Source organism: Rhinoraja longicauda, chromosome 6, assembly GCF_053455715.1.
Source record: "Rhinoraja longicauda isolate Sanriku21f chromosome 6, sRhiLon1.1, whole genome shotgun sequence".
In the NCBI taxonomy this organism is placed as follows: domain Eukaryota; kingdom Metazoa; phylum Chordata; class Chondrichthyes; order Rajiformes; family Arhynchobatidae; genus Rhinoraja; species Rhinoraja longicauda.
In genome coordinates this window covers 40,527,350-40,540,400 of record NC_135958.1, presented here as the reverse complement: position 1 = coordinate 40,540,400, position 13,051 = coordinate 40,527,350, and the positions used below count along the sequence as shown (strand labels likewise).

The 13,051-nt window shown below is 48.7% G+C and overlaps 1 protein-coding gene across 1 annotated transcript in view; it reads right to left on the bottom strand.

Moving 5' to 3' along the window:
- Positions 1–13,051, bottom strand: part of spire2 (spire-type actin nucleation factor 2) — a 101,463-nt gene that overhangs the window by 16,131 nt on the left and 72,281 nt on the right. Inside the window, exons 11-12 of the mRNA XM_078401560.1 lie at positions 7,126–7,301; positions 2,253–2,466 (exon numbers count right to left, since the gene is read on the bottom strand). Coding sequence (XP_078257686.1) covers positions 2,253–2,466; positions 7,126–7,301 — 390 coding nt within the window. The remainder of the gene's footprint in view (positions 1–2,252; positions 2,467–7,125; positions 7,302–13,051) is intronic.

Genomic DNA, 13,051 nt, shown 5'->3' with positions numbered 1-13,051 from the left:
TGGCAGATGACAAGAATAAACAGCTGATAGAGGGGAAACGGAGGGTGAAAGTGAAGCTGAATACAAGGAGGAGATTGATGAACAACAACGCCTAGTCTACCAGGGCTTGGAATCTGTTAAACGAAGGTAGTGATAATAGAAAGGGAAATGAAACGTCATGCTACAATGAGTTCGGGATAGCTATTATAGATAGACTCAGACACTGCACATTAGTCGCCTGGTCTGTACTTGGTCTCAACGATGTGGAGGACACATCGGAACTTCTGAATGCAGTAGGTGAGGTTGAAGGACCCAGAAGGGTTGTTTGGGTCCAATCCTCTCTACATCTCGAGGGTATGAACAATTAATATTACAATTTAGGTAAATCTCAGTTCAGCTATGTTCTCTCCCGGTCTCTCTTCCCCTCCTCTGCTCCTGCTAATTGTTCCCTTTCCCATACCTTCCCTGCAGACTCTTTTACCTTTTCAACCACTCCTCTCTCTGCCTTCCAGCCCTCTTCTACCCACACATTTGATCCACTGGCTCCCCTCACCACCATTCCTCCCTCACCTGGTTCATGATCCACCTCTCCTTCATCTCTCCCCTTATCGTTCCCATTATCACCTCTCTTTATTTGAAAGAAGATTCCATCAAACGGCAGCCTTTGTGTTATTCAGTCACAAGTGATAGGAGCAGAATTAGGCCATTCGGCCCATCAAGTCTACTCCGCCCTTCAATCATGGCCATTCTATCTCTCCCTCCTTCCTTCACCCCATAACCCTTGACACCCGTACTAATCAAAAATCTATCTATCCCTGCCTTAAAAATATCCATTGACTTGGCCTCCACAGCTTTCTGTGGCAAAGAATTCCACAGATTCACCACCCTCTGACTAAAGAAATTCCTCCTCATCTCCTTCCTAAAAGTATATTTTTTAAACGGAGGCTATGACCTCTAGTCCTAGACGCCCCCACGAGTGGAAACATCTTCCCCACATCCACTCTCTCCAAGCCTTTCACTCTTGGGTAAGTTCCAATGAGGTTCCCCTTCATCCTTCATCCTTCTAATCTCCAGTGAGTGTCGTCAAACGCTCATCATATGTAATCATCCATCTAGCCATGCCCACCTTCACGCTCACTTCCCCCTTTGTGGCACCTGCTGTCCCTTTTTGTCTGCCTCCACCCTCCTGTCTCCCAACTCCACCCTCTCTCCTCCCCAACCTGGCTCCATGTGCTCACCATTCACGGCCCCTCCCCATCCATCAATAATCCCCTGGACCCTGATCCACCTCTTGCCCCCTTCTCTTTACACTCGCTCTCTTCCCTCTCCACTCTCATGCCTGATGCAGGCTTCCGACCCAAGAAGTCATGGAATTTAGGAGGATGAGAGGGGATCTTTTTGAAACATATAAAATTCTTAAAGGATTGGACAGGCTAGATGCAGGAAAAAATGTTCCCGATGTTGGGGGAGTCCAGATCCAAGGGTCACAGTTTAAGAATAAGGGGTGAGCCATTTAGGACTGAGATGAGGAAAAACCTTGTGAATCTGTGCAATTCTCTGCCACAGAACGCAGTGGAGGCCAATTCACTGGATGTTTTCAAGAGAGAGTTAGATTTAGCTCTTAGGGTGAAAGGAATCAATGGAAGCAGGAACGGGGTACTGATTTGAATAGCGGTGCTGGCCCGAAGGACCTACTCCTGCACCTATTTTCTATGTTTCTAAGTCGATGATTCCTTTCTCCTGCTCACGTGCAGCTCAATCTGCTGAGTTGTTCCAGCAGATTGTTTGTTGCTCCAGCTTCCAGCTTGGGCGGTCACGGTGGCGCAGCGGTAGAGTTGCTGCCTTACAGCGAATGCAGCGCCAGAGACCTGGGTTCGATCCCGACTACGGGTGCCGTCTGTACGGAGTTTGTACGTTCTCCCCGTGACCTGCGTGGGTTTTCTCCGAGATCTTCGGTTTCCTCCCACACTCCAAAGACGTGCAGGTTTGTAGGTTAATTGGCTTGGCGAATGTAAAAATTGTCCCCAGTGGGTGTCGGATAGTGTTAGTGTGCGGGGATCGCTGGTCGACGCTGACCCGGTGGGCCTGTTTCCGCGCTGTGTCTCCAAACTAAACTAAACCTGCTGGCTCCAGTGTCTCAGCATTTAGCTGCTTCTGTTTTAGTGCCAACAAGTACGGACAAGTTTTAGTGTCAACATTTATTCCGTTTTGTCAATAAGCATTGCCCAATATTTATTGACAGGAAAATGAAAGGAGACTTTCAAGTAGCTCACCTTTATGTGGAGACACATCTCCAGGAACAGAGTCAGTGCCTGAATACAACTTTGTGCGGGAATCCTTTGATGAGAGGTAGGCCGATTCGGATTGTGACAGGGCTAATTCAGCCTGCAGCCTGATCAGGTCGTGTTCCGAGAACGAGCGGTCGCGTTTTAAGGGGACCGGCGAGCTGATGACCCTTCGCATGCCTCCGTCTGGCGAGTCTTCTTCCTTTTAAAACAACACAAATGTGTATGAATGTACGAATCTCTCACTTCCACACAGGAGCCTCTTCACAATAGAGATCACTCCCTCCCCCTCCCCCTCCCCTCGTGAGATGAATTAAAATAAATGGACACACACAAATCAGCAAAATAATATTGTTCTTGCATGCTGAGGTTAAGGGGAGAAGGGAGGAGAATGGGGTGAGGAGGGAGAGATAGATCAGCCATGATTGGATGGTGGAGTGGACTCGATTGGGCTGAAAGGCCTGATTCTGCTCGTATGAATCTTAGTGGAATCTTATGTTGTTTGATACCAGCTGCTTTGCTCTTGTGTATTACTGAAATAGCTGCCTCACTATCATCGTAACACAAGCCGTAGGGGTAGAGATCAATTTTCACTGTTACAATGAGGCCGAATGAAACACAAACTTCAGGAATTAGCAACTCGTCTTCTATCTGGGCATGTTGCCGTCTGTTGGGGCAGAATATTGAACCCCACAACTTAGAGGACGCTGGTTTATACTAAAGGGTAGACACAAAATGCTGGAGTAACTCAGCAGGTCAGGCAGCCTCTCTGGAGAGAAGGAATGGGTGACGTTTCGGGTCGAGACCTTTCTTTCAGACCCAGAGTCAGGAGAAAGGGGGACGAGAGAGATAGAACGGACATAGAACACATGAATGAAGGATAGCCGGAGAGCAGGAGGAATCGCAGAGGGGGAGCAGTGAGAGAGGGCGTTGCAGAACTCTCACCAGAGAGAGGTGGAGAACTTCTTCGAAGCAGGTATACCTTGAGGAGATTTCGCAGTGGAGCAGATACAATTAGAGTTTTAGAAATACAGCGCGGAGACAGGCCCTTCGGCCCACCTAGTCCGTGCCGACCAGCGATCCCCACACATTAACACTATCCTACACACACTAGGGACAATTTTTACATTTACCCAGTCAATCAACCTACATACCTGTAGGTCTTTGGAGTGTGGGAGGAGACTGAAGATCTCGGAGAAAACCCACGCAGGTCACGGGGAGAACGTACAAACTCCGTACAGACGGCGCCCGTAGTCAGGATCGAACCTGAGTCTCCGGCGCTGCATTCGCTGTAAGGCAGCAACTCTACCGCTGCGCCACCGTGCCGCCACAATGTGCAGGAAGGAACTGCAGACGCTGGTTTACACCGAAGAAAGACACAAAATCCCAGGTAGGTACCTCCTTCAAACCCAGGGGAGGGAGGGGGTGGATCTGCTGGCTCTCAGAGCCAGATACCCAGGTCTGATCCCCACTCCGAGCTGTCTATGCAGAGTTTGTACTCCTGCGACCGCGTAGGGTTTCTCCGGTTCATAAGATACACAGGTTTGATGGTTAATTGGCTTCTGTAAATTGCCCCTAGTGTGCAGGACGTGAAAGTGGGATAACATAGTGTGTGGGCGATCGATGGTCGGCATGGATTTGGTGGGTCGAAGGGCCTGTTTCCACGCTGTATCCCTACGGTAAACTTTAAGCTCGCTCGATCTCTCGGTCTGTATTCGCTGCCCATCTGAGATGTTGGCTCAGGTTGGTTGTTTTTCAACCCCACCCATCCACCGGAGAGAAGGGCATGCCCAGCCTGACCTGCCAGCCGTGCCTTCTAGCCCAGCATTGCACAACGATGGCGGACACGGTGGCGCAGCGGTAGAGTTACTGCCTTACAGCGAATGCAGCGCCGGAGACCCGGGTTCGATCCCGACTACGGGCGCCGTCTGTACGGAGATTGTACGTTCTCCCCGTGACCTGCGTGGGTTTTCGCCGAGATCTTCTGTTTCCTCCCACACTCCAAAGACGTGCAGGTTTGTAGGTTAATTGGCTTGGTAAATGTAAAAATTGTCCCTCGTGGGTGTAGGATGGTGTTAATGTGCGGGGATCGCTGGTCGGCGCGGACCCGGTGGGCCGAAGGGCCTGTTTCCGTGCAGTATCTCTAATCTAAAATCTAATCTAATCTAACACCTCCATTTTCTGGTGAACTTCCCCATCTTTTCCTATTCACTTAGTGACCAAATAGCTTTGTTTCCATCTTATTTCCATCATCACCCTGGTTGTTCCCGATCAGTGACATCTCTTCCCACACTTTGCAAGCTCCTTTCCAATTCTGAAGATCGGTGTTTGACTCCAAACATTCACACTTCTCACCGATGCAGCCTGACCTGCAGAGTAAATCCAGCATCTGCCATTTCGTTTTTCTTCCAAAGATTTAACCTTGTCCTTCTGAATAGGGCTCAAATGCTCTTTGATCAATAAAGTACCAAATCCCCAAATAGGTTTGATTTCCGAGCAATGTGCAAAGGAAAAAAAACCACAAGGACAACTGATGTTGCTGGAATGGCAGACTATCTAAATGTTTTACCTTACAATCTTCATTAAAAATTCATTTACATTTGTGCTTGGCAGATCATAGACAAGCATGTGGATAATAAACAAATATGTTAATAGGTGAAAGGGAAATACATTTACTGATGCTGTCATGCTACAACTTTGACACTATTGCATTCTAAATAGTGAATGTGTCATTCTTCATATAATACAATAGACAATAGGTGCAGGAGTAGGCCATTCGGCCCTTCGAGCCAGCACAACCATTCAATGTGATCATGGCTGATCATTCTCAATCAGTACCCCGTTCCTGCCTTCTCCCCATACCCCCTGACTCCGCTATCCTTAAGAGCTCTATCTAGCTCTCTCTTGAATGCATTCAGAGAATTGGCCTCCACTGCCTTCTGAGGCAGAAAATTCCACAGATTTACAACTCTCTGACTGAAAAAGTTTTTCCTCATCTCCGTTCTAAATGGCCTACCCCTTATTCTTAAACTGTGGCCCCTGGTTCTGGGCTCCCCCAACATTGGGAACATGTTTCCTGCCTCTAACGTGTCCAACCCCTTAATAATCTTATATGTTTCGATAAGATCCCCTCTCATCCTTCTAAATTCCAGTGTATACAAGCCTAGTCGAATCTAGGGAAGTGGAGTACTATTCTAGTGTGTAGGGCGGTATGGTGACGCGGCGGTAGAATTGCTGCCTTACAGCACAATCAGCACCAGAGACCCGGGTTCGATCCGGTTGCTTGTTTGTACGTTCTCCCTGTGACCTGCGTGGGTTTTCTCCGAGAACATTGTCTTCCTCCCACACTCCAAAGACTTACGGCTTTCTAGGTCGATTGGCTTGGAATACATGTAAAAATTGTCCCTAGGGTAGGATAGTGTTCATGTGCGGGGATCGCTGGTCAGTGCGGACTCGATGGGCCAAAGGGCCTGTTTCCACGCTGTTTCTCTAAACTAAACAAGTGAATATAGAATCAAACCTGACGAAAACAGTGAAAGACTAGCGCCAGTTTGAAAAATCTGTATGGACAAATCAGGGAAACCCAGACCAAGAAGAAAAATCTCTTTAGTCCCTTTGATAGGTACAGGCTGCACAATAAGTGACAGCGACAGGCTGCACAATAAGTTAATGGCCAACAAATCTTAGCCAACTCCATTCGGGGAAATAAATACAAACGCTTACGGATACAATAGACAATATGTGCAGGAGGAGGCCATTCGGCCCTTCGAGCCAGCACCACCATTCAATGTGATCATGGCTGATCATTCTCAATCAGTACCCCGTTCCTGCCTTCTCCCCATACCCCCTGACTCCGCTATCCTTAAGAGCTCTATCCAGCTCTCTCTTGAATGCATTCAGAGAATTGGCCTCCACTGCCTTCTGAGGCAGAGAATTCCACAGATTCACAACTCTCTGACTGAAAAAGTTTTTCCTCATCTCAGTTCTAAATGGCCTACCCCTTATTCTTAAACTGTGGCCCCTTGTTCTGGACTCCCCCAACATTGGGAACATGTTTCCTGCCTCTAACGTGTCCAACCCCTCAATAATCTTATACGTTTCGATAAGATCTCCTCTCATCCTAAATTCCAGTGTATACAAGGTGCTGAGTAACACAGTAGGTCAGGCAGCATCTCTGGAGAACATGGATAGATGATGTTCCGGGTCGAGACACTTCTGCAGATCGAATGTGGGCGGTGGGGGAAAAAAGCTGGAAAAGGGGAGAGGCAGGACAAAGGGTGGCAGGTAATAGGTCGACACAGGTGATGGGGAGTATTTGGCAGGCAAGTGGTTGGAATAAAGGCCAGAGATAAGAACAGCAGTTGTGAGACAGGTTTGAAGAGTTGAGGGTTGTGAAGCCAGGGACAGGAATGTAGTTGGGGGGTGGAGAGGTGGAGAGAGAGAGAGATAAATAGTTCAGGTGGGGCCCAGGGAAGAGGAGGGAAGAGAGGGGACAAATAAGGGGGGGGGGGTTCGAGGTTACCTAAAGTTGGAGAATTTAACATTCATACCATTGGGTTGTAAGCTACCCACGCAGAATACGAGTTGGCACGTGGCCTCAGTCTGACAGTGGAGGAGGCCCAGGACAGAAAGGTCAGTGTGGGAATGGGAAGGGAAGCGACTGGGAGATGCGGTGGGTCCAAGGCAGATCAAAGTGTCCAACAAAGCAGCTGCCAACTCCTCGCCGACGTACAGGTCTACATCTGTACCCTTGACAGGCACGCACCTCAACTGTAAGATAGACATAAACTCTCTCCAGAAATGAATTTTTCTTCCAATGGATGGCGACGTTCAGCTTCAATGAACGAGGTGACACTCTTACCTCTGAAATGCACATTTCATCCATCTCCGCCAGCGTTGGTGCTTTCAGCAGAACCCTGGGCCTCGGTCTCTGGGCACTTCCCATTGCATCAGGCACCGACAGATCAATGCACGAAGTTGTCTTCAGCTCATCAGAGCAGGCGAGCACCAGGCACGGCAGAGATCCAAATGTTGTCTCTGCAAAGCCAATGAATTTCTAACTTCATAAACAATGATTAACCAGCTTAGGTCAGCACAGAACATTGTTACACACAGGCCCCAGTTCTGAACATTCAGTCTTGCTCCTTAGAGAAACAAACTGAGTGTGCACCTAATTAATTCCAAATTGCAGTCATTTAAAAAAAAAACACAACCTCTGCAATACTGTCCTCTGTGGAATAGAAATTCACTGATACAAAACTCACAAATCATTCTCCAAACATTTGGGTTGGGAATAATAATTTTAAAAAGCTCTCGTGGAAATTCTAAGCAGGAACGGGGTACTGATTGTGGGTGATCAGCCATGGTCTTATTAATCTCATACTCAAAGGGCCGAATGGCCTACTCCTGCACCTATTTTCCTCTATTTCCATGTTTCTAATATATCTGAAACGAAGTAAAGAAATAAAGACAAAATGTATTACTTTTCAACTTGCGATCTTTGTGAACATTTTGGAAAATGCTGATAAGAGGCGTTTAACAGGACCACCACACACCGCTGTAACGTGAAGGCCATCTGTATCCCCAGTAATGGCCTTGGTTAAGTCTGCTTTATAGTGGAGCAATAATATTTAATAGGAGGTAATCATTTACACCAGGCAATCATGGTGATGTGGTCTGCACTCAACTAAACACGAGATTTTAAGGACAGGCCAATTCTAACTCAGGGAGAAATATAAAATCTGTCCATTTGAGTGCATATCCCAAATTCTGATTTATCTATTCACTCAACACAGTTAACTTGGTCCAAACTGATGCACACTACAGGGCCTTTAAGTCAGTTATATCCCACTCCAGGATCCTTCTCATCCTAGAAGGATGAGAGGGGATCTTATTGAAACGTATAAGATTGTTAAGGGGTTGGACATGTTAGAGGCAGGAAACATGTTCCCAATGTTGGGGGAGTCCAGAACCAGGGGCCACAGTTTAAGAATAAGGGGTAGGCCATTTAGAACTGAGATGAGGAAAAACTTTTTCAGTCAGAGAGTGGTGAATCTGTGGAATTCTCTGCCTCAGAAGGCAGTGGAGGCCAATTCTCTGAATGCATTCAAGAGAGAGCTGGATAGAGCTCTTAAGAATAGCGGAGTCAGGGGGTATGGGGAGAAGGCAGGAACGGGGTACTGATTGAGAATGATCAGCCATGATCACATTGAATGGCGGTGCTGGCTCAAAGGGCCGAATGGCCTCCTCCTGCACCTATTGTCTATTATCCCTCCTCACTTTCGATGGGCTTCTCTGTCTTCTGATGCACAGCCGAGAGATTCTCAACAGCATCCGGAATGTTCCTTCCTCACTCCGAGCTGTTAAGTGTCAGTGGGGATGTTGCATTTCTTCAAGGAAGCTTTGAGAACATTTGGAATCCTTTTGTGTACTTGGTAGACGCCAAATGCTGGAGAAACTCAGCGGGACAGGCAGCACCTCTGGAGAGAAGGAATTCCTTCTGTCCAGAGATGCTGCCTGTCCCGCTGAGTTGCTCCAGCATTTTGTGTCTATCTTTGGTGCAAGCCAGCATCTGCAGTTCCCTCCTGCGCATTTTGTCTGTGTCCTTGGCAATCTACTCTGACAATTGAAGTTGGAGCAGAGAGTTAGTTTGTTTTGGGAGTCGGGGGCCTAGCAGGACTATGTGACATGTCCCTTGTGATCAGCTGACTGCAAGAAGCACCTGAATGCTTGGGATGTGGACCTGGGAGAAGAGGTCAACTTTGGTTCACTTATCCTCAAGAACGTTCTCCACACACGCTCCTACCACAGTGCGGACTGCCACACAGACCACTCCTTGGTGTGTTGCAAGATCAGGCTGCAACCAAAGAGGTTCTACCGTACCAAGAAGCTGGGGAAACCCCGCATCGATGTCAGCAAGATGCCCCATTCAGACCTCATGCAACAGTTCGCAGAGGCTTTTGAGAGAGAACTTGGCACCTCGCGTCCTGGAGACTCTGCAACAGAGAAGTGGGAAACTGCGGGACACCATGCACCACACAGCCTTGGCTAGCTTTGGGAAGAAGATCTCAAAGACACACGACTGGTTTGAGGCCAAGTCGACCGAGATGACTCCCGTCATCGAAGCCAAGCGCGCCGCCCTAGCCGAGTACAAGCGGTCAGCCAACGAGAAGAACCTGCAGATCCTCAGGGCTTCCAGGAGCAAGGCTCAGCACTGCCAGGCGTTGCGGGAACTGCAGATGCTGGCTTGCACCATCAGCCTGAAGAAGACGAACGTCCTGGGACAGGATACAGAGGCACCGACTGTCATCACCATCAACGACTATGAACTCGATGCCGTCCATCAGTTCACGTACCTCGGCTCCACCATCACCGACAACCTCTCCTTGGACACAGAGATTGATGAGAGGATCGGGAAGGCAGCTACAACTCTCGCTCTCCTCACAACCCGAGTGTGGACCAACCCAAAGCTGACAGTGAAGACAAAGATAGCAGTCTACAACGCCTGTGTCAACAGCACGCTGCTGTACGACAGTGAGACATGGACTACATACGCCAGACTGGAGAGAAGACTCAACACCTTCCACCTTAGAAGCATCCGCCGTATCCTGGGTATATTCTGGCAAGACATAGTGTCCAACGCCGAGATTCTGTCTGGCGCTGGCCTTCCGAGTATGTACACTCTACTCAGGCAGCGCAGGCTGCGATGGCTGGGCCATGTCCACCGCATGGAGGATGGCCGTATTCCAAAAGACATCCTCTATGGAGAGCTGACATCTGGGAGGAGAACCATCGGCCGCCCCCAGCTACGTTACACGGATGTCTGCAAGAGAGATTTGAAGGCACTCGACATCGATGTGGAGTCCTGGGAGAGCCTTGCAGCTGACCGCACGAGATGGAGAGGTACCCTGAACGAACATCTTAAAACGGGGGAAGAGAAACTGATGAACGCAGCGGCAGACAAGCGGGCACGCAGAAAGGAGCGCAGCAACTTCGACAGACCAGAGACCACACACAACTGTGACCTTTGTGACACAGACTGTCACTCCCACATTGGTCTCTTCAGCCACAAGCGACACCGCTCTAGCCGAGGTGTGGAGCAAGCAGCCAACTAGGATGCATCACCCATGGTCGGCCATGACCGAGGGGGGGGCCCTAAGAAGACCCTCCCGGTGAACAGAATAGTTTGTGGAGACCTGAAACGACTCAACTAACCTGGGAGGAAGTGGAGATGGGAAGGTTGAGGGAGGAAGAGGCCTTGGTAGTATTGCGGAGAGAAGGAATGGGTGATGTTTCGGGTCCAGACCCTCCTTCAGTCTGAAGAAGGGTCTCGACCCGAATCGTCACCCATTCCTTCTCACCAGAGATGCTGCCTGACCTGCTGAGTTACTCCAGCGTTTTGTGTCTATCTTCGGTTTAAACCAGCATCTGCAGGCCAGTTTCTGGGTGGAAACTGATGTCTCGGATCTCTAGCTGCGTCCCTGCAGAACTGTAATGACTCTGCCCTTCCATCAATGCCAGAAGGCTGGGACAATATAACAGCAGGAAGGGCACTCACAGTTCCTCCGTGGTCTCTCTTGACAAATCTGCCTTTGGTTCGAAAGCACATGCTGGGTTTCTGAAATGGGTCTGCCATCCAGAATGGACCCTTGTGGTCCATGCACACAAGTATTATTCGGGTTCCACAGGGTTTAGCGTTTGCTGGACAAGAGGCAGCATGGTGCTGACTGACTGACTGACTGGTCTCTTTAGTCAGAGGGTGGTGAATCTGTGGAATTCTTTACCACAGATGGCTGTGGAGGCCAAGTCAATAGATATTTTTAAGGCAGAGATAGATAGATTCGTGAATGGTACGGGTGTCAGGGTCATGGGGAGAAGGCAGGAGAATGGGGTTAAGAGGGAGAGATAGATCAGCCATGATTGATTAGCGGAGTAGACTTGATGGGCCGAAGGACTGAATTCTGCTCCTATCACGTAGTTTAGTTTAGTTTGTTTTTAGTTTAGTTTAGAGATACAGCGCGGAAACAGGCCCTTCGGCCCACCAGGTCCGCGACGACCAGCGATCCCCGCACACTAACACTATCCTACACACACTAGGGACAATTTTTACTTTTACCAAGCCAATTAACCTACAAACCTGCACGTCTTTGGAGCGTGGGAGGAAACCGAAGATCTCGGAGAAAACCCACGTAGGTCACGGGGAGAACGTACAAACTCCGTACAGACGGTGCCCGCAATCGGGATGGAACCCGGGTCTCCGAGCTGCATTCGCTGCAAGGCAGCAACTCTACCGCTGCGCCACCATGCCGCACTTCGACATCGAATTTACTTATCCGCATTTAGTTCAAGGAGCTGTGTTTATCTCGATGAATATGCACAGGGTGCATGCGTTAAGGCACAGGGATGACTCCTGATGCTGCTCTGGAGACTTATAAAACTGATGGACTAGTGAAGGTCCAAATGATGTGGCTAGGTCAGCAGTCTCCACACTCTTTGACAGAGGGCCAGGGTGGGGATGGAGCTCATTGTAACAGTTCTTAAATCTCTGGCATTTGTAATCATTTAAAATTGAAATAATTAATTTTAAAAACCTTTAAAAATCTGATACATGATATCAATAATCTATATACTAAAACTCTCGTTTGTCATCTTGTTTGTGACTGAACTTCAGCCAAAACGGTACACGATAGCGCGACAATTTTAGCCCCACCTTACTCACCATTGTCACTTTGGTGATAATGCAAGTAGTTTTATTGAAATCGGTGTAATATTTGTTAACTTATTCACATTTTAAAGTTTAAAAGGAGGGGAGGGGGAGGGGAGGAGGGGGAGAAGGGAGAGGGGAGGTTGAGGAGAGATGGGAGGACAGGGTGCTGCACCAATGCAGGAGAGGTTTGGGCCCAACGGGCCCACTTTGCCTAGTGTTAATTAAAACTTAAAAGGTAATAAAAAGATTATATATTTTTTTTAACTTGAAGCTCCTCTGTAATCAATGGGGTTTCACAAACTGCAGCCCCTGGTGTCTAATCTTGGTTGTTCCACCAAGACTGGGATACAGCACTGGGCTGGACAACTTTGACCCTTGCAGATTGCAAGACATTGCAGCGAATTGTGGACGCAGCCCAGACCATCACACAAACCAACCTCTCTTCTATTGACACCATTTATGCCTCACGCTGCCTCGGCAAGGCCAGCAGCATAACCAAGGACGAGTCGCACCCTGGCCACTCCCTCTTCTCCCCTCTCCCATCGGGCAAAAGGTATAGAAGTGTGAAAACGCACACTTCCTGATTCAGTTTCTTTCCAGCTGTTATCAGGCAACTGAACCATCCCACCACAACCAGAGAGCAGTGCTGAACTACTATCGAACTCTTTGGTGACCCTCGGACTATCCTTGACCAGACTTTGCTGGCTTTACCTTGCACTAAACTGAACTTAACTCTGTTAATCTGACAGCAGTTCCCAAGATCCTCAGGTCCATGCTTAGGTATCAAAATCTCAGACAGCCTGGTGCTGCTGAGAGATACCATTGCCTACGTGCAGGACAGACGGGTGGATGCCTGCCTGGTCAGCTTGGACCAGGAGAAGGCCTTCGACAGGATATCGCACACGTACATGAGGGACGTGCTCTCCAAAATGGGCTTTGGGGAGGGAATCAGGAAGTGGATACAACTGCTCTACTCTGATATCTGTAGTGCAGTCCAAATTAATGGGTGGGAATCAGACAGCTTCCCCGTCAGGTCTGGAGTCAGGCAGGGTTGCCCTCTTTCCCCTGTCTTGTTCGTCTG